This window comes from Myodes glareolus, chromosome 23 (genome assembly GCF_982192425.1).
Source record: "Myodes glareolus chromosome 23, mMyoGla1.1, whole genome shotgun sequence".
Classification (NCBI taxonomy): Eukaryota; Metazoa; Chordata; class Mammalia; order Rodentia; family Cricetidae; genus Myodes; species Myodes glareolus.
The window spans coordinates 54921104-54948781 of NC_142048.1; the positions used below are offsets into that span (position 1 = coordinate 54921104).

General features: G+C 47.1%; 1 protein-coding gene across 3 annotated transcripts in view; it reads right to left on the bottom strand.

Moving 5' to 3' along the window:
- Window positions 1–13778: 13778 nt before the first annotated feature.
- Fbxo25 (F-box protein 25) overlaps window positions 13779–27678 on the bottom strand; it is a 30230-nt gene continuing 16330 nt past the window's right edge. Inside the window, exons 6-11 of one of the 3 annotated variants that reach the window (XM_048456254.3) lie at window positions 27496–27589; window positions 24797–24981; window positions 22543–22722; window positions 18468–18611; window positions 15246–15272; window positions 13779–14684 (exon numbers count right to left, since the gene is read on the bottom strand). In XM_048456254.3, coding sequence (XP_048312211.1) covers window positions 14595–14684; window positions 15246–15272; window positions 18468–18611; window positions 22543–22722; window positions 24797–24981; window positions 27496–27589 — 720 coding nt within the window. In that variant the 3' untranslated portion in view covers window positions 13779–14594. Of the gene's footprint in view, window positions 14685–15245; window positions 15273–18467; window positions 18612–22542; window positions 22726–24796; window positions 24982–27495; window positions 27590–27678 lie in introns of all 3 variants that reach the window. The other 2 variants (XM_048456253.3, XM_048456255.3) reach the window with 2 other exon arrangements.

Sequence of the window (27678 nt, forward strand, 5' to 3'; positions counted from 1 at the left end):
GTGGGGCATTGGGTTTCACCCCCTTTCTCCCAGCCCAGCACCTCTGCCATTCACAGCTCACCTGTGGCCAGGCTTGCATTCAAGGGTTGCCTCGGTGGCCCCGGGAGACTCCCAGCTGGCCATTCATCAACTGAGATTCAACTGCCAGAATCACCAGGAGACAATGCTGACAGGAAAGACGGCTTTTCCAATTCTGATCAGTGTTTCAACACATTCAAAATTAGTCCTTAGGTTTTGAGGAAGAACTCCAAGAATTCATTTTCATGTGAGGGTGTGAAGTGATGCACATGCCTCGTGTGCCTGGCCTTTTCCAGCAAGGTCACCAAGGCTCACACCGCCCCAGGTCACCAGCCCACTGACTTGAACTCATTCCTACCCAGACTATTTCAGACTCAGCTCGAGTCAATTCCAGGGTTTAGGATTATAACCACAGAATGGAGACTACTGTAAGCGCTGTTCAGGAGACCTGTGCTTCATTCATTTCAGGTAAGTGACCCCGGGATGGTGGTCCAGCAAGTGGCCTCCTTATCTCAGTGATGAAGCTGCTGGCTCCTGTGTTGGATTTCTGGGAACGCCCAGGAGAAGATGAACCCCTTCCTCTCCCTGGCATTGGTCCTAAGATACAGTAACCATTAGGGAGGCTCACTCAGAGCCAGGCAAAGGCCTCATTCAAGTGGAGCATTCTACTCTGCAATTGAGGATGCTGAGGAGCGGGAAGATGCTGACATTGTTACCTAATAGGGAAACAATATATCTCCCAGTTGGTAGCTGTGTTAGTAATGCAAGGGAAGGAGCATGCCCTGGCCTGAGGGATGCTTTCTCCAGAGCCCTGGTGCTGAGGGACACTTTCTCCAGCCCTGGCCTAAGGTCCTAGAGCTGGGAACAGGAGGCCTATACAGGCCTGCACGGAGGAAGCAGAACCTAAGGCTGGTGAAGCTGTGGATGTTTCCCAGCTTTAGTCATAAAGAGCCAGGTGGTGGTGCACACCTTTAATCCTAGCACTCAGGAGGCAGGGGCAGGCAGATCTCTGTGAGTTCAAGGCCAGCCTGATCTATAGGGCCAAGGCCAGGACAGGCTCCAAAGCTACACTGAGAAATACTGTGTTAAAAACCAAAAATAAATAAATATTTTATTTTATTAATATTGACTATAACCAATGGCTTTGTCCACTAAATATTGACCGCTAGGGCCAAGCCCTTGTAGTATGGGAGGACGCAGCTCATACCTGCCAGCCTCCGCTGTGATAACGAAGAACTCACTGGTTGAGTTTTGGTTGGCTTTTTACCTTGGATATTTCCTCTGACGCTGTGCTTTGGTAAGGGCGTGGGGAATCCTTGGTAGACATCACAGCAGTGTGTGTTCAGTCTGTGGGCAGCCTGTCTGCGTGGCTTGTCTTCATTCCCATCATTCCTTGCTTCCACTGCTCTGGCTTCCCCCCGCCCCCTAGGGATAGAAGGGACAGGCCTACAGGTACCCTATCCTCAGGCTTCTAAAGAGAAGCCCAGAAATGTGGATGCCAGGGAAGATCTGCCGCTGCGAGGTCATGTCCTGGCACCCCAGTGTGCCAGGAAGGTGTCTGGTGCTGAGCATCCCCTTGGGCATCACAGGGATCCCTTCCGGTTTAATCGCAGGGAGGAGTTGCATCTTCTACTCTGTTATGGTTTTTCCAGTTCTGTTGGTAAAGGAGACATAAGCTATGTGAACTGCCGCCAGGCATCACATGTACAGACAACCTGCGACAATCCTCAGCTCTCAGAGTGACCCTGGGAGTACATCCCCCCACTGCCTGTGTCCACGACATCTTCAGCAGCCCCAGGTTCTCCCAATAGCTGACAGCCACCAAGGGCTGCTACTGCCCTGTCTCGTCCTCAACAGGTGGGTCATCAGCAGATGGAGGAGAGCCACAGGGCCTAAGGATGACAGAGTCATCTGTAGGTGTCACCAGCCTATAACTTCTCTACTACACAGAGGCCCAAGAACATAAGGAAAAATGCTAGTGAGAGGTGACTTTAGTGATCTTACTGCAGCTTGATCCCATAGCAACGAGCACACCGGTGTCTGGTGGGGTTTGATGGGAAATCCAACGTTTTGCTTCTGCCTTCTTATGTACAGTATGCTCTGATGTGGACACCTCACAGTTGGAACCAAGAGCCCCCCACTTAGACCCACACATGTTAAAACAACACTGGACATATGGCAAGTGACACATGAAGATGTAGAATCATGGGATGACTTTTTCCTGCTTTTTTTGTTTCCTCGAATATGCTAACAGTGTCCTAGAAAAGAGCACAGAAAATATTAAGTGCAATGTGTTCATAACATGGGGTGTTTATTTAAATGTGACATTTGTCACTTAAACAATAAGTGACTGAATGAAGAGGTTACAGGTTCCCAGCGCTTCTAGAGACACAATCCCACAGCCTGCTCATCACCTACAAAGATCAGTCCATGTCCCAGAAGGCTTTGCACAGAGCTGGGTCCGTCTGGGCTGGCTGCCTCTTCAGGGCCCACGCCTAACTCGCTCTGTGTTCTCACCACGGCTGTGCGTGGAAGCTGCATCATGTTCTAATCTCTCCAGGAGTTCCCATTTGCCTCTGCTGAGCTCTGCATCCTACATGCAGGGTTCCCTCCAGGCCAGGCAGTACCCTGCACCAGGCCGCATCCTGACCGCACCCTCTGGACTGACCCAGTGCCGTGAGACTGTTTTATTTCTTCTTAGATACACTGGTTTTTGTGGTGGGTATAAGTAAAAATTATTCTGGAAGTTGGGAAATCCAGCCACATCCAGGGAAGGAGACCCTGGAAAGCGAAACCCTCGGCCCTCACGCTGCAGAGACTCCACTAACCACCATATCTGATGTCACTTCCTCCAGCTGCCTGGTCCAGAAGAGAGGTGCATCTGCATGTGGCATTGTGCCAAGCCACCAAGCCCAGCGTGTCTTCACAATAAGCGGTGGCGTGTGGGCATTGGTGCAAGACATAATTGCTATGGATCCTGTTTAGGTTCAAGGTAAGCCAGCAGGCCAACCGCTGAGGTCTGTGTTCCCCTTGTGGCCTTGTGTGGAGATGCCAGCCACGAATGGGCATAGCAGCAGTGACATAAGCCAGTCATACGGCAGGAAATCAGCAGCAGATCAGACACAGCCAGTCCTAAGCTTTTTGGGGATGTGGCAACTCCAGGGATATTCCTATCTAAATGACTCACTGGACTGAGATGGGATTATGAATTCAAGGCCAGCCTGTACCACATAAAGCCTATCTGAAATACACAAACAAAAACCAAAGCCAAACAAAACCAAGTAAGAAACACCAGTGTTCCATAAAATGATTGTTTAGGAGGCATCAAGTATAGGAAGGAGAGAAGGGTGCCCACCGCCAGCTTCCCATGGATTGTTTCTCTGTCATCTGTATTGCATCTTTGGGTTGGCAGAGTGTGGCAAATGGCCCTCGGGACACTGGCGAATGTTAAAGGTGTACAGTGCTGTCTAGGATTTCACATGCCCGTTCTTCTCCTACCATTAGACAGGTAAGGAGTATGTCCACTATGGGGAAAAGAACTACCTTTGCCTTGACCCTTTGCCTTCCCCCAAATCAAGGTTGCTGACTCCCTGAGATTCACAGATGTTTTACATTCTATATACAGAGCTCTGAAGCTCACTGGCCACTCCCTGGGATTCGGTTTGGTGATCCGATATGTTGCTGGGGGACCACCATGTTCGTTTCCCTTTGGGTATCTAGAGTCTCCACAGATCTGGCTGGCTTTGCCTTGCCCAGTTTATGATTGGGAGCCATCAGTCTGGAGGGGTGGGCTTGTGTCTTTAGAAATCAATATTTTAGCATGATTTCAGTTGCAAATGAGATGTTCTTAGTCATAAAAACGGGGTAGAATTTTAGCTCTTAAAACAAACGGATGCATTTGTCCTTTTGGAATTCTGTTTGAGTTAATTTTCTCACAAAGTCAGAGTTAGTATTGGAGTTTTAGGGAGACGCTTTTGTGATTTTAAAAATTAAGCAATTTAGATATCAACTACATTCAAGGAAACTAAAATTATATTAGTCAGGGTTCTCTACAGGAACAGGACCAATGTGACAGAAAAAAACATAAAATAATTTATTAAATCAGCTTATGTTAAAATAGTAACCGCTGAATCACACCTGGAGGCTGAGGAAGCAGTAGTTGCTCAGTCTTTATAGCTTCGTGCCCCGGCAGTAGAGCTAACTCCCACGGTAGCTGTCTCTCAGGGAGGTAACCCCATGATTGCTCAATCTACAAAGCTAGGTGCCTCAGCAGTCCCAATCTGGCACCAAAAACCTGGAAGGTTCACTGGTTTTTAGTTCAGGACAGAAGCCTGGAAACACTCCTCTGTGAGTCAAGATAGTCTCGGAACTGCAAGTCCCTGAAAAGTCCAAACAAAACAAAACAAACAAATGAAAAACAAGCTACAGACTTCTGGTGTCTAGTGGCACAGATGAAATACTCCCATTCTCAAAGGGAGGAACTGGGACATAGCAAGGAAAGCTTAGACCAAAACAAAAATAAAAGCCAGTAGGGTAAACAGTAAACCCTACAGCTTTCGGTCTGGCATCTGGGTTCAGGAAGGGCTAGGGGTCGGCACGCCTGCAGCAGCCGTGGCCTCTCTCTTGGACTGGCTTCGTTAGGTGACGACGGCCTCCTCCAGCTGTCGTCCTCTCTGCTTCCTGGGCTTCGCTGTCAGAGTCACACAGTGCTGGGAATCCGACCTTGGCCTCAGCAGCTTTCTGAACCCTTAGTGAAAGCCCCATGATCCTGTAACCCAGGACCTCAGTTGCAGCAACTGTTCTGTGTCTTCTAGACTAATCCAGATGAACTTCTCTAGAGAACACCCCCCCACAGCGGGGTGCCCTTGGAAGGTCTCATTGGCCAGTCACACTTCTCTTTTTTTTTCACTTTTTAAAATTATTTTACTTTTATGTATATGAATAGTCTCCCTGGTGTATGTCTGTGTACCGATTTGTGCTCGGTAGAGACCTGTAGGGACCAGAAGAGGGCGTCAGATCCCTTGGAACGGGAGCTACAGACAGTTGTGAGAGTCCATGTGGGTTCTGGGAAGAAAACCCAGGTCCTCTGCCAAGGAGTTTGTGTTCTAATATCCTGAGCTCAATGAGCAGAGCTTTGCCTCCAAGGTTCCTTCCCTGTTGTCTGTGCACGTGTGTGATTCCAACACCTACCATCTCTTCACCATCAGAGCTGCTTTGTCGGCCACACTTCTCACGGCCTCTGCCCGTCCAGGGCCTCCCTGGCTACCTCCCCCCGTTTTTCTTCACCTTCCTCTTACGGTGAATCTATGAATCTACCTAAACACAGCGGCACAGCTTAGGTGTTGTGCTGTGCTAAAAAAAATTCCTATGAAAAACGAAAATTTTAAATTTGGTCTCATCTGAAAAGTTCAGGCTATGAGCAGAATACAGATTCTTTGTCAGACTATGACAGGCATGGCCTCTAGCCTAATTCCTGATAGAGTCCCCATTTCCCCTCACGTCACATGAGCCTGGCCTGTACTCTCCGCGTCTCTGTCAGCATTCATATCCTCTGTACAGCTACAAGGACGGCTCTTCAGGATCTGCTTATAGCCTTCTGGGATTCCGGAGCATGAGGCTCCGCTCTTCCACAGTCTTCTTGCAAACGAGTTCCACAGCCCCACAGACCACGTGGTCACACTTATCTCAGCATCAATATATGTATCAGAGTTCTGAAGAGGAAAAGAACCAGTGCGTGTGTGTGTGTGTGTGTGTGTGTGTGTGTGTGTGTGTGTGTGTGTGCGTGTGTTGGGGAATATTACCTTCAGGTGTGTGACTTTTGTTTCTGCTGCATTTGTTTAACTCTGTGAAGCTGTGTTACTTTGCCTGTCTAAAACACCTGATGGTCCTAATAAAGAGCTGAACGGCCAATAGCGGGGCAGGAACAAGGATAAGCAAGGCTGGCAGGCAGAGAGGATAAACCGAAGGAGAACCAAAAGCAAGAAGTAGCAATGAGACAAGGAGAGGAGGACATAGGGGCCAGCCACCCAGCTACACAGCAAGCCACAGAGAGAGAAGTAAAGAAAGATATACAGAAATAGAGAAAGATAAAAGCCCAGAGGCCAAAGGTAGTCAGGATAATTTAAGAAAAGTTGGAAAGAAAGAAGACAAGCTAAAGCCGGGCATTAATAAGTAATAATAAGCCTACATGTATGATTTATTTGAAAGCTGGGTGGTGGCCCCCTCAAAAAGCTAAAAGAATAAAATATCACACTACGTGTTTGTGTGTGTGTGTGTGTGTGTGCGCGCGCGCGCGTGTGTTTGTGTGTGTGTGTGTGTGTGTGTGTTTTATACAAGTGACTGTATAGACAGATGATTTGTACGATAGGAGCTGAGTCGTCCAGCGACGGTCGTCTGCACACTGGAGAAGCACACTCAGACAATGTGTCACTAGAGGGCAGTAGTGGTACACGCCTTAAATCCTAGCTCTGGGGAAGCAGAGGATAGGGGGGTCTGCATAGTCACAGAGCAACCAGGGCTAAACAGAGAAACCCTGCCTCAAAATGAAACAAAATTGACGGGGGGGGGGGGGAAGAAAGACAGAAAAAGAAAAGGAGGGAGGGAGGGAGGGAGGGAGAAAAGGAAGAATGAAGGAAGGAAGGAGAGAGAAAAAACGGCACAGCTACACTGCACAGCCCTTTATTCTCAGCCTCTTTCAGGCCATTCAATGGAATTCTCAGCTCGCACTGAGAATTAGAAGGGTCCTTCCCTCCCTTCTAACTCTCTTGGAGGATGCTCCACAGAAACAGGTACACTTATAATCAGTCCAGTGACGCTGACAGCCAAGACTGACCACCACGCTCTATTTGTAAATAACACGATTTAATATTTAAGAACCTTGATTTCACACAAAGCAAACAATTAAAAGAATGAATAAATTTGCCGGATAAAAGAACCTGAAAAAATTAATTTCACTTTTTATGCAATAATCAGAAGTAAGATTCACTTACAGTAATTAAAAAATGAAATACTTGAAATAGATTGGATGTCTTTGCCCAGATGTCCATCCTATTCCAAAGCAATCTACAAATTTAATACGATCTGGATGAAAATTCCAGGGGCATATTTGGCTGAAATGGAAAAATCTGTTCTGAAAACTTATGAAATCTTAGGCCCCCAAATAAGCAAAACAAAACAATCTTGAACATGATCAAGTCTAGGTCTCTCACTGCCCTTCGGAACAAACTGAAATGCTAGCGTCGTCAGGCCGTGATGCCGCTGAGGACGGACTGGCCAGCTGAATACAGACCTACAAATAGACACGAGTGGCCAACAGGGGTCAGCAAAGGTGTCAAAGCTGTGAGGCACAACCGTCTTTCAAGGTGTGCCAGGGAAACCGGCAGCCCACGTGCAAGGGATGACTTTGGAACGTTTTTATACTATATGCAAAAGAAAAACAAAAAATTAAAAACAGAACAAAAATTTTTAAAACTCGTGGTGTGTGTGTGTGCACATATGCAGGTGTACGTGTGGGTATGTACACTAGACCAGAGAGGGCGTTGGCTTCCCAGTTGTGAGCCAGCCACCCAATAATGGGTGCATGGACCTGAACCCACATCCTCTGCAAAAAACGGTATGCACTCTTAACCACAGAGTCACCTCTCTGCCTCTAGATCAAAGACTTCACCATAAGCCCACAGAGCTGCTGAGATGGCCGAATTGGTAGACGCCAATTGCACAAGCCTCATTACCTGAACCCGATTCCTAAAAACAGTGGTGGAAGCAGAGAGCCAGCTCCCAAATGTTGTTCTCTAATTTCCACCTGCAATGGCATGAACACACACGCGTGCACGTGCACACACACACACGCACATGCAGGTGCTCGGAGGATTACCATGTGGAAGTGCGGGTAGGTGACCCCACAGTGGCTCTGTCCCTCAGGTTCAAGTCAAGTCCAATTTAGTCAGATCTGCACTCTTGTTTGGCATGTGCCACTGTGGGGTGTCTGTTTCCACAGCTGGGTGTCTATTTTCTTTGTAGAAAAACAGCAAGTGAATCACGGAGTGGGCTTGTGGAGTAGACAGAAGCAGGGATGCCCAGACAGGTGTGGGTAAAGCAGCAGAAGCCCCATGGGTTCCGAGACTCTGGGGCCATGAGATGGCCTTAATCCTGGCTTTTAAGTATCGGGCGTGCATCCATCTTTGGCTTTCTACCCACGAAAATCCTAGATCCTGGATTTGGTGTAGAATTGGTGAGATGAGTATGGTTAGGCATGACTGTGCCAGTAGGGCATGTGGTGGTAAAGAGGAGGCAGGAGGGTGTCAGCAACAGCCCCTCCTTTGATAGTTAGGGCCCACACTAGGCCTTCATACTGAACAGAAGTCTTTATTACCCACCTGGAAGAGCAGACTCGCCCTCTTAAAGGGGAGCAGGACAAAATGGAATCACCATAGGGAGGCTCTGACAGAGCTGACAGGGGAAACAGCAGCTCTTCAGGCAATTTCAACAAGATAAATTAGCAGAAATTATCACAAGTTCCCAAACAGAACAGACCGCCACCACACACACACACACACACACACACACACACACACACACACACAAGGCAGGGACGTGATAATTTCTAAGTTCATCCTTTCAAGGCTGTTTTTAACCTGATAACAAAACCAGACAAAGACATCACAATAAAATAATATTATAAGTGGTGGTGGTGCATGCCTTTAATCCCAGCACACGGGAGGCAGAGGCAGGCAGATCGCAGTGAGTTCGAGGCCAGCCTGGTCTAGAGCTAGTTCCAGGACAGCCAGGGCTACACAGAGAAACCCTGTCTCAAAAAACCAAACAGAACCAGACCAAAAACTATAAAACACTAGGTTTTTTTAAAAATAAACTTTTCACATAAAACCTCTTATGAACATATGTGCAAAATGAGCATGCCAGCCAGCAAACTGAATCTAAGCACTAATATGCAGCTTCAGAAATATGAAGTGCGGGGTGGCCCAGCACCGGGAAACCCAGAGTAACAGCACTGGTCCCATGGGAAGTGTTTATTCCTCCTCTGACCACGACAAAGAGCTTGGCTGGGTACAGTAGTAAGGGTTGGCGGTTACCTTTCAGAACCTGAAATGCATCTTCCCAGGCCCTCTGGGCTTTCAGCGCCTCAAGGACAAGTATCTCGCTATTCTTTCGGTGGGCATACCCTTATATGTGACTTGGTGTTTCTTGGGCCACTTTCAATATGCTTGCTTTGCTTTGCGTACTTAGTGTTTTAATTTTAGTATGAAGATAGGCTCTCTTGGTGGTCTCTTGGGCTTGGTGTCCTAAAGTGCCTCTCTCTGGAATGGTCCATTTCTCCTAACTCTGGGAAATTTGGCTACAGTTCTTTGGGAAATGCTTTCTATGCCAAGTAAACTTATCCTTGTGTGTTCATACCGCGTAGGTCTGACTTCTACAAGACTGTGTATTGTCTTGACATTCCCACTATATGACTTCTGTTCTTGTTGCCTAGTCAGGTTCCCTACTTTGTCTTCAGGCTCCGCTATTCCAGTCCACCTTCGGCCCATGCTACCGTTATGACTTCCCGCGGGGCTTTGATTTATTTTCATGTGCAGCATTTCAGTCTTTCTTCAGCAACCCTTTGTACTGAATTCCTCTTTCACATCTTGTGTCATCTTTATTTCATTCAGCTGTTTGTGTTCTCAGCTCATCTTTGCCAGCTGTAGTGCATGTTAATCTTTAATACCAACATTTGGGAGGCAGACAGGCAGATCTCTGTAAGTTGGAGGTCAGCCTGGCCTACATAGTGACTTCCAGATCAACCAGAGCTGCAAGAGTGAGACCCTGTCAAAAAAAAATTCTCTTCTTTAAACACAATTAATTACAACCATTTTTTCGAGTTCTACCTGGAATATCATCTAACTCACTTTTACTGGACGCCATTATTATAGGCTGAGCAATTTCTGGAGGGCTTAAGTTGGCTTGGTTTTCATGCTTCTTACATGACTGCATTGGATTTAGATTTATTCATCAGGGATTATGTTATGTTTATTTTACTGCTTAACCAACTACATTCTTCTAGTTGAAGTATTCACAAGATTCAAACGGAACCTGGACGGAATATAGTTGGAAGTGTGTACTTCAGAAAATGGTTCCTCAGTGTAGGAGCTCAGGGTGCCTGGTGAAGCCTGCACACTCCCCGAGGATTCTCTAACAGCCACAGCTGCTGGATAGTCCCACCTGCACACTCCCCGAGGATTCTCTATCAGCCACAGCTGCTGGATAGTCCCACCTGCACACTCCCCAAGGATTCTCTATCAGCCACAGCTGCTGGATAGTCCCACCTGCACACTCCCCGAGGATTCTCTATCGGCCACAGCTGCTGGATAGTCCCACCTGCACACTCCCCGAGGATTCTCTATCAGCCACAGCTGCTGGATAGTCCCACCTGCACACTCCCCGAGGATTCTCTATCAGCCACAGCTGCTGGATAGTCCCACCTGCACACTCCCCAAGGATTCTCTATCGGCCACAGCTGCTGGATAGTCCCACCTGCATATCCCCTGTTAACCACAGCTGCTGGATAGTCGCACCTGCACATTCCCCGAGGATTCTCTATCAGTCACAGCTGCTGGATAGTCCCACCTGCACACTCCCCAAGGATTCTCTATCAGCCACAGCTGCTGGATAGTCCTACCTGCACACTCCCCGAGGATTCTCTATCAGTCACAGCTGCTGGATAGTCCTACCTGCATATTCCCTGTTAACCATAGCTGCTGGATAGTCCCACCTGCACACTCCCCGAGGATTCTCTATCGGCCACAGCTGCTGGATAGTCCCACCTGCATACTCCCCGAGGATTCTCTAACAGCCACAGCTGCTGGATAGTCCCACCTGCACACTCCCCGAGGATTCTCTATCGGCCACAGCTGCTGGATAGTCCCACCTGCACACTCCCCAAGGATTCTCTATCAGCCACAGCTGCTGGATAGTCCCACCTGCACACTCCCCGAGGATTCTCTATCAGCCACAGCTGCTGGATAGTCCCACCTGCACACTCCCCGAGGATTCTCTATCAGCCACAGCTGCTGGATAGTCCCACCTGCACACTCCCCAAGGATTCTCTATCAGCCACAGCTGCTGGATAGTCCCACCTGCACATTCCCCGAGGATTCTCTATCAGCCACAGCTGCTGGATAGTCCCACCTGCACACTCCCCGAGGATTCTCTATCAGCCACAGCTGCTGGATAGTCCCACCTGCACACTCCCCGAGGATTCTCTATCAGCCACAGCTGCTGGATAGTCCCACCTGCACACTCCCCGAGGATTCTCTATCAGCCACAGCTGCTGGATAGTCCCACCTGCACACTCCCCGAGGATTCTCTATCAGCCACAGCTGCTGGATAGTCCTACTATGTAAATGCTGTGTTAGGCAACTTACAATAGTGGCACCGTGGACTTCAATAGCTGTTGGAGTCCAAACAAGGACAGGGAGGGGGTGGGTAGGAAGAGTCGGGGAATGAATACAATCAAAACATACATGAAACTCAAAACTCTTATTATTAAAGAATATAAAAGTTTATATTTATTTTGCCCCAAACCTGTTTTTTGATAAATCTTATCTCATTCTTTTGCTGTGAAGAGAGACCATGACCAAGGCAACTTACAAAAGGAAGCGTTTAACTGGGGGCTTGCCTACAGTCTCAGAGGGTTAGTCCATGATTATCCTGGCAGGGAGCATGGCAGCAGGCAGGCAGGTATATCCCTGGAGCAGTGAGAGCGCTCATCTGACCACAAGTTACAGGCAGAGTCAATGAGAACAGCCCTGGCAGAGGCTTGTGAAACCTCAAAGCGCACCTCTTAGCTCCTCTGAGAAGGCCACATCCACTCTAATACCTCCTGATCCTTCCCAAACAGTTCCACTAACTGGGGACAAATGTTCCAATATGTGAGCCTATGAGGGCCGTCATTAAAACACCAGAGATCTGTATTTTCTCACTATAGGTTGTGTATCGCTAAACTGAAAAGTGTATTTGGTTTATTTCAATCTTTGCATAAATTATACTAAAGTTTCCCAATGTGGTGGGATTATATAATGTTTTTAAACACAGGGTAGATGCATGTTACATCCAAATCTGACCATCTATGTGCTTATGTACAAAGGCAACTTAATTTAAAATCAATTTTGTAGATATTTATAATGATACTGAATAAAATATACAATCCAAATCCTTGTGTGTGGCCTGTGAGTTCAACAGCTAAAAAATTTAGTACTAATAAGCAAGAACATTATATGAAAATTATGCTAATGAAATAAATGCTTCTTTGGTTTTAAATAGGCACACTTTATATTAATGTGGATATTTTTAACACTGATACTGTTTAAATGCTGGTGTAATATTTACTAAAGGAGGTAGGTGAAAAACAGGAACACACAACTGGTCAAAACATAGAGAACAAGTGTCTGTGGAGAGCTCAGCCACAGGTGGAACCTGTTTCACAACCGTCACAGCAGAGGCAGAAAGGACAGAGGCTGGGGAGACCTGGCACCAAGGGCGTCTGAACAGGGCAGAAGAGAACCCCTGTACTCATGAACCCAGCCGCTGTGCTCTTCCACAAGATCAAGGACCTCACCATCCCAGCATGCAGTGGGAAGGGGTTCCTGGGCCTCCACCCCTATCTGAGGAATTATGGACAGGGCATGGCTTGGGGGGAGTCAGTTTTCTTTAAGGCTGCAGCTCCTGGGAGGTTGACAGAGCTCCAGTGAACAGCCCACCCCTGGGTACAGGAGAAGCACAAATGAAGAGTTGATGGGTGACTGAAAAAAGAAAAAGAGTACACAAAGTTGGGGTGGTGTGGGGAGTTGGGGGTGGACCTGGAGGAGGACGGGGAATGGGATCAAGGGACGCAGATGGAACGCTCGGAGAACGGATGTTTCTACAGAGATATCAAGAGACCATGGGCACTGCTCTTTCCCTGGCTGTGAGGTGACTGCAGTGCCTGGCTTCAGGGGGACGAGAACTGTGACCCAAAGCCAGCCTTCCTTCCCTCACGTCATCTGTCATGCACACAGCCCCAGTTACAGGAGAAGTAACTTGTAATCCTTGTCAAGAAACTGATATAGAGCCGGGCAGTAGGGGCGCATACCTTTAGTCCCAGCACTTGGAAGGCAAAGACAGGTGCCAAAGACAGGATTTCTGTGGGTTCCAGGATAGCATGGCCTGTTACACAGACACAAAAATCCTGTCTCAAAAAGAAATATATAAAAAATAGTCCCCAAAGAAAACAGAGAGGGCCACAAGAAACACATCCAAAAACTATGCAGAAGGTGCATTCTGAGGATGCTGCTTACAGAAAAATCGGTCGTGCCCACCTGCTGTGTGAGCGCTGCTCCATCCACGTGGGTCTGTGAAATTGATAGAAGCCAGGTTCTCAGACAGTACTGGATTCTCTGGTTATGAATGGCAGGCAGGATGTTTACGGTTTTAAAACATGCTGACTTCAGTGTGCATGAGACAGCTGGGTGTCAAAGCAACTAGGTTGGCAACTACAGACGCTGTTCTGGGCTGCGCTGTCAGCTGGGGACAGTATGAGGCTAGAAAGGGAAATTTTCGATCCATATCTATAAAAATGCAGTTATGAATTTTCATGTCCTTGGAAAGTGCTTGGGGCTCCCGACTCAATTGGAGACGAAAGTGCACAGCAATGCACTGCGGCCACCACTGCTGGGGGCAACACTGCACATCCCTTTCATCAAGCACAGTTATCTTCTGGGGAGAAACTATTTCGTTTTCTTTCATATACCTTTATTTTCAAAAATTTTTAAAGTGCACATGCATTATTTTTAAAACAAAACAGCAATATTTTAGAGACAACACCATTCAGTTAGATGTAAATTTGATGAAGCTGAATCAGTAGATAAACATGGTTTATTACTTTACTCGTGAAAGTAATATCTACATGTCAAGTTCAGGCCTCCCTAGGCTGTTTCCAGCTCCTTGGCAGAGGCCCTGTTCTGATTTGGAGCCCACATCCCATGTATGGATGTATGATGGCCACAAGGCAGGGGTTCCCAGGAACACAAAGACCGGTGCTAGCCATGGACAGCATAGGGTTCCCAGCCCTACCCACTGTAGTGAGACAGCATGCCAAGCAAGTTCCTCGGCTTATCTTGCGTTCAATGAGGAATCATTTGGGCACAGCCACAGAGGTTGTGAAAATACATTTTAAGAAAAATAAATATTCTGCATAACGTATTTACAAGGTTCAACTGTTTTGCCCTTCATCCCAATTACGAGACGATGGAAAACTCAGCAGACAACTAAGAAACATGACCCCGTTGTTCGTGTCAGTTCTGATCCATATTTAAAAATATACAAAACTGCAAACTGCATTTGCTTGGAAGAAAGAAGTACAAATGGCTTTGTGGTCTCCGCTCTCGCCAGTGCTGCAGGACCGCCAGAGCGTCTTCCGGGTCCTCGCACTGGCACGGCCAGCCACAGACCCTGTCATCGCCCGTGTCACAGAACACCTACACCAACAAGACACACAGAAAGCACAAGGGACAACTGTGGACGAGGGTCCAGGGCTGAGGGCACCATTAAAACTTGAAGAGGTCAATGAAGTGCTGAGGGGACACGGGCGTAAAGCAGCTGTCGGGGTCAGCCGCGGTGCAGGGGTGTCCCGAGTCCTGAGGAGAGGAAGAGGAGGCGGGTCAGGACACATCATTACACTTTCACAGAACTAGCACCTGAATTTTGTTAAGTGGATCCCAGTCCCTCTCAACGCTATACAAATGACTTAGCCAGGAATCAGTACCTGGGTGACCCCAGGGGAAGACTAACAACAGGCGGCAATGCTTCATCTCTGTGGTCACCCTGTAAGACGTGGAAGCTGCAGACCTCTGCCTCCCCCTGCCCACCCCTCCACATCCTGCCTCCCAGTTCCTTCTTCCCTTTGCAGACTTCTGGGATGGGTGAGTAGTCTCCCCACACAAAGGATGGGACGCCACAAGCACTGTCCCACGGGTAGTGGTGCAGAGTTGGTACAATTATTTAGTAGAAGCAATGAGAGAAATTTAAGATGTGCAGAAAACTGGCACCATCAGACCACGCTGAGGTGCAGGATGGTTTGTCAGTCAGCTTTCTGACATAAGTCTAACTGTGGTTAGCGAGAGCTGAACCTTCAAAGCTGCCACCCGACAGGGCAAGGACAGTACACAGATGGACCAGCACACTGCCACAGGAAGTACCTTCAACAACCAAGCAAGGTGGTAGTCCTGGACACCGTGAAGAGCCAGCAAGGGAGCAGCAGAGGGAGGAAAAGGAGAGTCAGGGTTAGACGGAGCAAGGTGTCACCGGGCATTCAGGTTTGAAGCATATGTTGTGAAAATAACCGAGACACTTGTGAGTAAATCTGATCAATAGTAAACAGTCTGAAAAGACAGCATCACATTTATACAAGTGAGACAACCTAGGGCAAAGCCAGGCAGGGCGGCCAGTGCATTTAACCCCAGCTCTTGGGGAACAGAGGCAGCCCGACCTTTTTGCGAGTTAGAGGTCTAGAGGAAGAGTTTCAGGCTGGCCAGGGCCACATAGTGAAAAATATGTTTCAAAAAATAAGGAGAGAGAGAGAGAGAAAGAGAGAGAGAGAGAGAGAAGCCTAAGGTAAGAGAAACCATTCCATTTCCCTTTAAGTTTTCCAAACTGACAATCTGGAAGGCCATACTACTCTTTTAAAAAAAAATGCATAAAGCAGTCTCATATTTCCATGAAAAATATAAGATTCTGGGGGAAGGCCCCTCATCTTTTTTTATTGTTCTGGGGTCTGCTCTGTGAGTAACTATGGAGCCAACTGAGCCACTGCAAGGCACCCCACCTGCCTCTGACACCCCATCTCTGACAGTCCACAAGGTCGGCTGGAGCTTATGTGGCCAGCAGCCCTGAGCTAGCTAACTGGACGGTCCGCTGCCCTGCTCAGGAGCGCGGTGGCCTTTTAGCTCTGCTCACGGGGGGGGGGGGGGGGCAGTTCACAAAGACGGCCAATAGAGAGGGTCTGGGAACTCTGCCTCAACACTAGTTCTGGTCATCTTGCTTCTGCTGCCTTCAGAGGACTCAGGGTCACTGTTAGGTGTCCAGCCCTCTCTTGGCTCCTGAAATACCGAGACAAAAAGGGAGCAGAGAAAAGCCAAGTCCCCAGCCTGGCCCCCAGCCCTCTCTCTGGACACACAGTTTCTGACAGGCTTCCCAGTAGGGAAACCACGTAGCACGCACACTGAATGGCCTTCTCGGGGTACTGACAACCAGGCTGGAAACAACCGCCTGGGTCTTGAGCAGTACCTGGAATAATTAACAAGAATCCCTTCAGTGTAGTGAACTAGAACAGATGGAAAACCAGCTAGGGAGGAGGCACAGGATCCCCACTGTGGAACACACAGCTCAGGTGAGGACGACCCATCCCTCTTCACACTCCCAGTGAACCTAAGGCTCCCATAGTGTCCCAGTCGGCAGTGTTTCCCAGGAAGCTGAGGCAGACACCACTAACATCGGGCACAACACATTTCTATCGGTCAGGACACACTCTGCCACACCTGCAGCACGCTGGTCAGCTGGGCCTCCCTGACTGCACACCCATGCCCTCCCCAGGAGGATGCTATGCTGTTCTGGAGTGGCATCCTCAGGGTTTAGGAAAGGAGGTCCTCCTGACATTTTCACTGAACACGCTGGGAAACAGACCCTCCACGCAGCAGGCTCTGGAAGAACGGCAGGTGGGGAAGCTGTGCTAATATGAATGACTTCCTGAAGTCTCAGACATCCTGCTGGGCTGGAGCCACCCTCCACCAAGTTGTCTCTCAGAACGGCAAAGACCAGCAGGGGTCTGCCCTTTAATGGCCTGTTCTGACTTTTCATAGCAAGATCACTATGGCAGGAGAGGCCAATTCTTTGGAAAACTAAGTCATCTTTCAGGTAAAAATAACCAGAACTTAGACATTCCAGGGAAGCTGAGCAGCGCATTCTCACACTGCCCAACAACAGAGATGGTCCACAGAGAGCAAATGTTCTTTGTGCTGTTTTCTTTAGTGCCAAATATTCTTAGATACTAGGCCAAGAAAAACACCAACTATCTCATGCAAAAGTCTTCAATCCCATGATCAGTACCTTCCCTCAGCAAGTATCCACACATTTAATATCTCTATAATATAAATACTCTCGGGAGGACATGAGAAGCCAGTTTCTAAGCGATGTATTAACTCACAGAACATTACCAGCCTCACCCGCTCTGACTGACACAGACTGTCCTCACCTTCTCAGAACAACAGAGATACAGATATGCTATAGACAGGATCCTACTGGACTTGGCATGTGTGGGGAAGAGGGACACTAGAGGCTGGCTGTCTGTATGCATAAACTCACCAAGGAACTGAGGACAAACTGAACAAGAACCCTGTTCTCAAGAGAAAGTCTTCTAGAGAGGAGACTGCCTGCTGCGGAGACAATCACACAACTGGCATTTGTTACTCCTGAGAGAGAGGGGAACAAAGTTGGGGAGAAGGGGGGAACAGCCTCCTTAGCTGTCCTGCTGGGGACGCCAACAACTACTGCTCAATGCCTGTCAGACAATCCACAGTGACCTCAGCATCTTTACCCCTCTGCTTAGCTCTGAACCATCACAATAAAAAGCTATGCAGTTATAAATGGAGTTTGAACAGAAAAAAAAATTAAAAATCTGTCAACAATTTGGAGCTTGCCTTGTATCCTATTTGCTAACAAATTTAGATAGGTATGAAGCAAAATCTCTAGGAACATTTCGGTAGCTACCAGAGGGAAAAAGTGACACACATGGCCCTCCTGTGGCTGAGAAAAACATGCTACTGTGACCAAAGACAAGATGGGCGGGGAGATCCCAAAACAGGCAGTGAGACTGGAGGAAGGGCTCCTGATCTACTGTTTGGCTATCTGAGTTTCTCACTAAAGGCTCAGTCTTGTGTGTAAAAATCACAGTCTTAGGTTTGCACATTTTGTTTGAAGCCTGTGCTTTCTGTGCCCACACTGCTTAACCTAAGAACTCAGCTTTGCAGGAAGAGGCAGGAGGCTGGCCCTGACCCCCTGCAGAGTGGGCCTGCCTCTCAGGTAGACAAGTGCAGGTTCCTCAAGCTGAAGGTGAGAGCAAAGCCCCAGACAGGACGGGATACTCAGGAGCCTTGTCTGCTCCATCGGACCTCCTAGACCTCCATCAGCAGCAAGGACAAGCATGCCCCTTTCAGAACCTTTTAACAGTGATGGGGTCACAGCACAAGCATGCGCTCCTATGGATGCCCCAACCCCTCCCCGGGACTAGAGGGATGCATTCCTAATGCTCCCATCACGAACATCACTTCCCGTTCTTTCCTCATCTTTCTGTTTAAGACACAGACGAACAGTTTGCCTCCTGCACTCCAGCCCTCGCGTCCCCAGAGCACATGTGGAACCCTTACCTTCCAGAAGAGAATGCTGCAGTGGCGACAGAAATGGAGAGTGTCTCCATACTGCTCTTTAGTGGGGTAGTACTTCTGCAGGGTGAAGTACATCAACTTCCACTCGATGTGACCTTTCTCTGAAAGGATCAAGTGTCTACAAAACTGAAACAGAAAACTCTGCTCAGAATATCAGATGATTTCGAAAACAAGCATTAAGTATGTATATATATATATATATGTGTGTGTATATACATATGTATATGTATATATATATATAGCAGAGCAATACATGAAATATTTTATGATCTGATATTAAACTCACTTGGATTAAATCAGTGAGGAACAAGTCAAGCAAATCATGGTGTTCCCACACAGAGGCAGACGGACAGCAGCTCTGGAATGAGGTCTGGGATAGTTGTAGATGTCATATATTTGCTAAGAGTCTTGCATGCAGGATAAATAAAGAACACCACCAACTTAACTTGAGTATGGATTATGGGCTTGAAAAAGCACTTCCACTGCCAAGACACACAAATGGTCAATGTTCTTATGACGAGATGCCAATCACCTGAGGTAGCACCTGGGGAGGGTGCAGGCAATCAGAGGCCTGGTGAACTTCTGGTGGGAACGTAAAATGGGTGAGAAAGAGTGCAGCCTCCCCAAGGACTACAGAGCAACAGAACTGTGATCCCACTACTCAGAAATTAGTTTAGAGAAATGAAAAACACGTCTACACACAAACTCAGCAATGGATTCCACAGCAACAATCCTACTCGCCACAAGGTGGAAGGAAAGCCAGGGCCAGGACCAGATGAGTGGGTAAACAAAATATGGTGATCCCCAAAGGAATGAGGCTTTGATTCCTACTACAGATGCATCCTGAAGGGCTATGCTGAGGGAAGGGGGCAGTCACAGGGCCTGACCGCTGCATAGTCGGCTCACACCACACACCCAGAACAGGAAGCCCAGGCAGAGACAGCTTGCTTAGGACTGGGATGGGGCTGAGATGACAGCTGAGGGTGAATGGGGCTGAGATGACAGCTGAGGGTACCTGGCTCCTTCTGAGACAACAATGATGTCTGAAAAGGGGCCATAGTGACGGTGACATAAACTGGATAGCATCTTAATGAAGGTGTTACCAGAAAAAAATTTGAGCCATATAATTTGGGTCAGAGAAAATAAAGCACACAGCCAGGGCAGTTCTATGTGTGTGCTATGTACATAAAGAACTGTGTGCTTGATAGGCCTTGTCCTTGCTCATTTATGCAAAGATGCCCTTGTCTAAGTTTGCTTCAGTTTTTGAGTGTTCTGCTTTTTATAACGGGAAATAATAACTTACACAACATGTAACCAGCCACACCTTTTAGGGGCTCCGCTTGGAAATGGTAATGAAGCCATGAGGGGATCTTATTTCTACTACAATTTGAGAAGAAGATGGTTTGAAAAGCAAAGGGGACCAATTAGAGGCCTGGCCATAGCAATCTTTGAGCTCTTTAAGTACCACAGAAACATCAGCTTCTAGAGACAAAACACCTCTGCCTTGTCTTCTCTTCCGGCTCACTGTTCATGCCCCGCAGTGTTCACAGGAGGAACACACACATTCCTGTAGGCTTCACATTCACACAAGTGCTTACGTTAAGCATAGGTGTCTTACGTTAAGCATAGGTGTCTTACCAATGGCTCCTTCTGATGTCACTATGTCAGTTAGGCCTTGTTAGTCCAAGGCCTACACAGCCTTCAGCTCCCGCTGAGGTGCTTCCTAACCTATACTGTTGGTTTGAAGGTAACTCTGACCTATGCTAGTCCTGAGAAATCAGGATGCTATTCTTAGTCACTTATGAAGAACTAATAACAACATCTTAAAGATTCAGTTTTGTGATTCGATCAAGGAAATATGCACCAGAAGATGTACACGTAGGTGCTAAGCACAGATTCTAACCTAACTTCTTATGGAATGTAAATACTAGTGCAGCCAGATCCGTAACCTCTTTAAAGCGTCTGTCAAGGAACTCGGGGCTCACAATAGTCAGCAGACATCCTAAACACGTATTTCTATAAACACCTACCAGGAGCTCTGGTAGCCCAGCCTGAACAGAGGATGCAGGTTGCTAGGAGCCCTGGCCTCTCTCCCTGTGGGCATCCTTCAGTGTAGGCTCCACAGCAACTGTGTGACACGCAAGGCCCATCCCAAACATACTTTTATCCATCATTTGTCCACGGTTCTATATCTTCCCTTCAAAGGATTATTCAGCCTCTCCAGAATTTCTGATGCCAACCCAAATCCAGTTTCAAAGAGGAGAGGGCAGAATCATAGTTGCCAGCTGAGAAAGCTGGAAAGACGGGAGTATCAAGAGACAGGATGGCTGACAACTCAGGGGTGCAGTGGACGCTCCCTCCCAAAGATCCCACCCAGCAGTCCTCAGGCGCAGCCTCTGCAAACTCCCAGGCAATGCACCATCTGCCATCCTCATCCGTCTTCCATACTGGACTGCTCCCTGTCAGGACCCAGAGCCTTCTGAGCTCTCTCAGACCTGCATGAGGTCCCTGTAGGCATCTCCCCACTCAGGGCTTTGTTTAGGTCTCTCCTGCTCAGACCTTGTAGTGATATTTCATTTGTATTTTAATAAACAAAGTTTGCCTGAAGATCAGAAAAGCAAAGCAGCCAAGCCACTAGAGAGCTCTTAACTCTATGAAATCTTCAGACTGAAAGAGAGTTCCTGTCTCATTCTGCCTTATTTTCCTCTCTATTTCTGGGATTAAAGGTGTGTACTACCGCTACCCCGTCTTTACGGCTAACTAATGTGGCTGCTGGGATTAAAGGTGTGTGCCGCCACTGCCTGGCCTGTATGGCTGACTAGTGTGGCTGTTTTGCATTCTGATCTTCAGGCAAGCTTTATTTATTAAAATATAAGTAAACATCATTACAGACCTTCCCTGGGAGGAGCTAGCTGCCTCACTTAGGACCCTGGCTGGACACATACATATCCTTGACCCCACCTTCCTCTCTAGGAAGTCTTTCAATGGCCTCCTTATGCCCTCACAATGCTTCTCTCAAGCAAGATCCAGAGGGTCATTTAAAAGGTGCCATGTGGCGCACTCCTTTAATGCCAGCACTCGGGAGGCAGAGGCAGGTGGATCTCTCTGACTTCAAAGCCAGCCTGGTCTACAAGAGCTAGTTCCAAGACAGGCACCAAACCTACACAGAGAAACCCTGTCTCAAATAAACAACAACAAAAGGTGTCATGTGTTCCAGATCATTCACTGGATTTTCTAAGCTAACTGGATGGAATCTTGAGTGTGGCTAAGACTCTTGATTCCTTCTTCAGATGGGACCTGCTTTCTGTGCTTGCCATGAAACAAGCACAGTTTTACCCCCAACATCACAATGCTCCTCTATCTTAGTCATGTCCAAATCTACAAGATACACAACATAATGCCTGCCTGCTCCTAGCCCTGTATCGAATGGGCATTGTTCTACACAATAGCCCAGGGGTGTCAGTCTAGAGAAGACAGTCAATTAGCAAGACACTGAGGACCTTAGCCAGTGCTACCAAGTGGGAAGCACAGGCCATACAAGACATGGAGGACCTTGAGACGGTGCCACCAAATGGGAAATATTAGAGCTACAAGACACAGGGAACCTCAATATGGTGCCACCAAGTGGGAAACATGGGAGTTACAAGACATGGAGGACTTCGAGACCGTACTACCAAGTAGGCACCAAGAGGGAAGTGTGAAGCCACAAGGACCCGCTGATTCTCCCAGGACAACAGGCTGGGCAGAGCTAGAATATGACTTATTAGGTAAAATGAACACCATGACCTTTGGCCAATAGGTGTGATATAGCTCAGGTAATTATTCGGTACTAGGCCATTTTTAGAATCATGATTCCTTTTCAGTATGGTACATGAGTCTTGTAATTGGTAGAGGAGAATTCAGAAGTAACTTTAGTATACTCTAGTACACTCTCTATATAGTAAGTAGTATAATCAAATCTGTGGATATGGAATACATATTCTCCCAAGATCATTGGAGCACCAGGGACCTGGACGGGACCAGCCGATGACTCAAGGGCACTGCACCGCACACTCACCTGCTTCTCTGCAAAGTGGTACTGACACAGTTTCTTCCACAGCCGCCTATCTTCACTGAGCATGTACAGGGTTGGTGTCACCTGGCCCAGGGTGACAATGTCCCAGCCATCTGAGAAACGGTACAGGATGTTGTTCAGCATGTGCAAGGGCAGGTCACTGAGTGTGAGGCCAGAGTTCACCTGCTAAAAGGAAACACAACGGTGTCAAACAGGAGAGGACACAGTGGCTTCCTTCAACAAGAAATAGTGGCCATGCTAGGCTGACACCTTCGGTGTGACTCTAGGGAAGAAGTCTGTCCTTCAACGCTCACTGCGGTGCCACCCACTACTGTGCGTGGTGGTCTCAGAAGGCTGGCACGTGCAGTTTCATGCTCACGAAGCTGAACCCTTGGGTGTAGCCCAGCTCTGTCCTAACTAGACAAATACCCAGAAAATGGCGGATCTGAAATGCTGACTGTGGCTGACAATGGTCATACTTTATGACAGCAATGGGAACAAGGGTCACGGAGTGGGCCACCGTGCTGCATCTGCGACAGGCACAGTGTCTACAAGGTCTCCCTGGCTTTATTTCCACAACCTTTTTTCTTTTCTTTTTTTTTTTGGTTTTTTTGTTTGTTTGTTTGTTTGTTTTGTTTTGTTTTTCGAGACAGGGTTTCTCTGCAGCTTTGGCGCCTGTCCTGGAACTAGCTCTTGTCGACCAGGCTGGCCTTGAACTCAGAGATCCGCCTGCCAGTGCTGGGATTAAATGCATGGGCCACCACTGCCCAACTATGCACTCACCTTTAAATCTGAATTTTCTCTTCACTGACAGTTTAACATATGTTTATGATACATAAAGTGATGTCTGATTAACATAAAATAAACAAGCTTCTGTATCCCAAAGAAAGCAGAGATGGAAAGGACGCCCAACATGGAGGTGATTGCTGCCAGCTCTTCATCTGACAGGGGTTAATTTACAAATGCTAGGAAATCACAGGACTCGGCAATGAAGGACCCCAAAAGATCCTATTTAAAAAGGATGAATTAATAATAACATGTTTCAAGAGGATACACAAATAGTCAACAAGTATATGCAAACACTCAAAATTACTAATCATCGGAGAAATGCCAATCAAAATCATAATGAGGCACCTGCCCACACCAGTTAGAATGGCAATTCTTAAAACAGCAAAATAAATGCTAGTGACTGAGAGAAAGGGGAACTCTCATAGACTGTTGATACAAATGTAAATTAGCAAAGAGAAGAGCAGCCCTGAGGTTCCTGAAAAAATAGAAGCAGAATTACCATATGACCCAGCAAGGCTGTAATGCATATACATCCAAAGGAACTGCAATCACTGTTTAAGGAGCGGGATTCACAGTAACCGAGACATGGAACCACCCTAGTGTCCACTGACACATGACTTATACGTTATATATATATATGGAAAATATGTTATATATGATCCAGCAACAAAAGTAATGAAACACTGTCATTTTCAGCAATAAGGATGGAACCACAGGTTATGCAAAAGAAGTCAAAAATAGTAAGACAAAATCATGTTCTAAATTACATGTAGAAATGAAAAGGTGGAAGCCAGGTGGTGATGCACAGCCTTTAATCCCAGCACTTGGGAGGCAGAGGCAGGTGGATATCTGTGAGTTCAAGACCAGCCTGGTCTACAAGAGCTAGTTCCAGGACAGGCGCCAAAGCTACAGGAAAACCCTGTCTCAAAAAACCAAAGAAAAGAAGAGAAGAGAAGAGAAGAGAAGAGAAGAGAAGAGAAGAAAAGAAAAGAGAAGAAAAGAGAAGAAAAGAGAAGAAAAGAGAAGAAAAGAAAAGGTGGGTCTCAGTAAAGAAGTAGATAGAGAAGAGGGTCAAGAATATATGGCTAATGGGTCCAGGAAGACAGCTGGATAGGAGGAACTTTTATTGCTCATGGCACAGTGGTATATAACGATGGTTGACAACAATTCATTGAAAATCTCAGAGAACAGGCAAAACGTCTGAGGTAATGGTCACCGAGTCCCCTTACATCACAGATATGTCAAGTATCACACAGCACCTCTAAAGTACATATGATTACTGTGTCAATTAAAAATAAATTTAACCAGATGTGGTGGCACTCACCTTTAATCCCAGTGCTGTACAGGCAGAGGAAGGCGGATTTCTGTGAGTTCAAAACCGGTCAGGTCTACAAAGCCAGACAGAGCTACTAGTAAGATCCTGTCTCAAAAAACAAAAACAAAAACAAGAAAGCAAAGAGAAATCTACCTTAGTCATCTGAAGATTCTGCAGCTGCTGTTGCCAGTTGAGAACCGTTTCCAAGCGGCATATCCAAATGTTGATGTTTCCCACTAACACTGACTTCCCCACCCCTCGGACGAGGATGCAGAGGGTAGAACTCAAGTCCTGGAGAAGGTCTTTGATGAGGCGAGGGTTCTGATGGTCATCAAGAACTGAAATAAATAACAAGCCACAGATTGACAGAGCAAAGACCACTTCTCAGTGTCCATCAACTGAAGATCCCTTCATACACTGGGATGTCACTCAACCTAGAGAAGGAAGGAAATTCTGACCTGCCCCACGTGGAGGAGTCTTGCAGGAGCCGACTGGAAGGAGCCAACTACAGTATAATTCGCATGCAGCAAGTCTCTAGAGTCTGCAGACAAAGACGCAGTGATGGGACAGGAGGATGGGGTTGGCAAGTGGGGGAGCTTGTGTTTGAGGGGTGCAGTGTGTTAGGGCAGCAGCCCTAGAGACGGCAGTTACGAACGCACAATGGACAAGCACACAGTGCTTTGAACAGTGAACTGAGAATCAATGAAAATGATAAATTTTATGTCATATAGATTTTTATCACATTAAAAACCAAGGATCTAATTTCATGGCAATTTAAAAGAGGCATAATTTTTTAGACATCAAAACTATTAATAAGAGTTTTTAAAGTTTTTTGTTTTGTTTTGTTTTTTGTTTTTCAAGACACGACTTCTCTGTAGCTTTGGAGCCTAGAACTCACTCTGTAGACCAGGCTGGCCTTGAACTCACAGGGATTCATCTGCTTCTGCCTCCAGAATTCTGAGATTAAAGGCATGCGCCACCACCACCTGGCAAGTTTTTAAAGTTTTAAAATCCTTTCTGACTAAATTTTTGGTTGGGTCTACAATTTGAAAGTAGTCAGTGTACAATTTCTCTTGTACTTATGATATGGTGAATGTTTAAAATGGCTTAAATACATGGTCACAAATTACTGGAAGTGTATAAGTTAATCGTACAAAAAGTTCCTTTTTCTAATAGCCACTAACTGGTAAAGGTAAATTTATTAAATTAAAAGGAAAATTATGACTTATGTGGTACTTAAGTCAAAAAGCTGCAATCTTTCTGATTCTAGAACCCAGCGGTCCAGTGAACTGTGACTGACTGGCCATGAAAGAACAAAGTATCCCTGTAGAACTGGGTCTGGGGGTGAGCTCTCTCCCCTGAGCACATCTGTAGAACTAGGTCTGAGGGTGAGCTCTCTCCCCTGAGCACATCTGTAGAACTGGGTCTGGGGGGCGAGCTCTCTCCCTTGAACACATCTGTAGAACTGGGTCTGAGGGTGAGCTCTCTCCCTTGAGCACATCTGTAGAACTGGGTCTGGGGACGAGCTCTCTCCCTTGAGCACATCTGTAGAACTGGGTCTGGGGACGAGCTCTCTCCCCTGAGCACATCTGTAGAACTGGGTCTGGGGGGCGAGCTCTCCGCCCTGAGCACATCTGCACACTCAGCAGCTGAAGGGTCATCTTCTGGCCGGCTACCACAGTGTGCACAGTATTATTTGTGAATGTACACACTGGAAAGATGATAGGAAAAAGCTCCTCTCCTTATAACAAATTTCCAGTTAACATTAGACTTACAATTTCTGGTGATGCTTGTGCAATAGTGGCGTGGCTATCTTTTGGGGATAACCAACTCCTTTCTGATTTGAATTTTCGATTTGAAGGCTTGTTCCACAGCAAAGGATACATGCCTGGTGCTGTAAACTTGCCCAAAAGCCTGTGGCTAGGGAGGTAATAAGCCCTGGGTAGGGAACCCGCTACTGCTGTTCTGCTAAATGGACATGCCAAACTGTTTCCTAATATTTTGTTTAGAGCCCTTGCCCAGTGCTGTGCTCAGCCTTGGTGGAGAAGCTTATGCAGTGGGCAGTAGTTAGAATAGAGACTCTTCACCAGCCAAGGTGATGAGAATATGTAACTAAGTGCTCAAACCTAAATGAAAAGAGGAAAGTGTGCTATGAAGTGCTGCCTTCTGGATAAGTGTTCATACCACTGCTATAAACATATGTCAAGGGCACACAGCAGCTATCCTGGATAAGCCACGCCCCTGCTATGAACACACGTCATGGACACACAGCAGCTATGGCTAAGGAAGAGGGAGACTAGTTGGGAAAAAGGGGTCAGCAGGTGCCTTAGGGTCACTGTTACCAAAGCAACTTGGGGAGGAGAGGGTTCATTTCTGCCTACAACTCTAAGGTCACATCCATCACTGAAGGAAGTCAGAGCAGGAACCTGGAGGCAGGAACTGATGCAGAAGCCATGGAGGGGTGCTGCTTACTGGCTTGCTCCTCATGGCTTATTCAGTCTACTTTCTTATAGAACCCAGGACCACCAGCCCAGAGGTGGAGCTACCCACAGTGGGCTCCCCCATCAATCGCTAATTAAGAAAATGCCCTGTAGGCTGTGTACAGCTTGATCGTATGGAGGCTTTTTCTCAGTTGAGGTTCCCTCCTCTCAGATGACTGACATAAACCCTCCAGCACAGAAGGGGTGGGAGAAGGTAATGACATGGACTTGTCAAAAATGTTATACAGTTAAAAGCAGTGATGGCTTCCCAATCCTATGAACACACTGCACTAAAAACTACGAAGTTGTGTAAACGGCCTAGGTGTATACTATGTGACTTATCTATCAACAAATGTTGAGAAATAACCTTACCCTTTTGGACAATTTTATCCAAAATGTTGAAGTAGTTCTTCTGCGCCACTCCGCTCAGGGAGGTTAACTGGGACTTCGCAATCAGCTGCAGCAGCTTCAAGATAAGAAGGGAAAGGCTAAGCTGTGAGTCCCTTTCCGACGGAAACACCACAGTCACATACTGGAGCAGTGTGAAACGGGCTG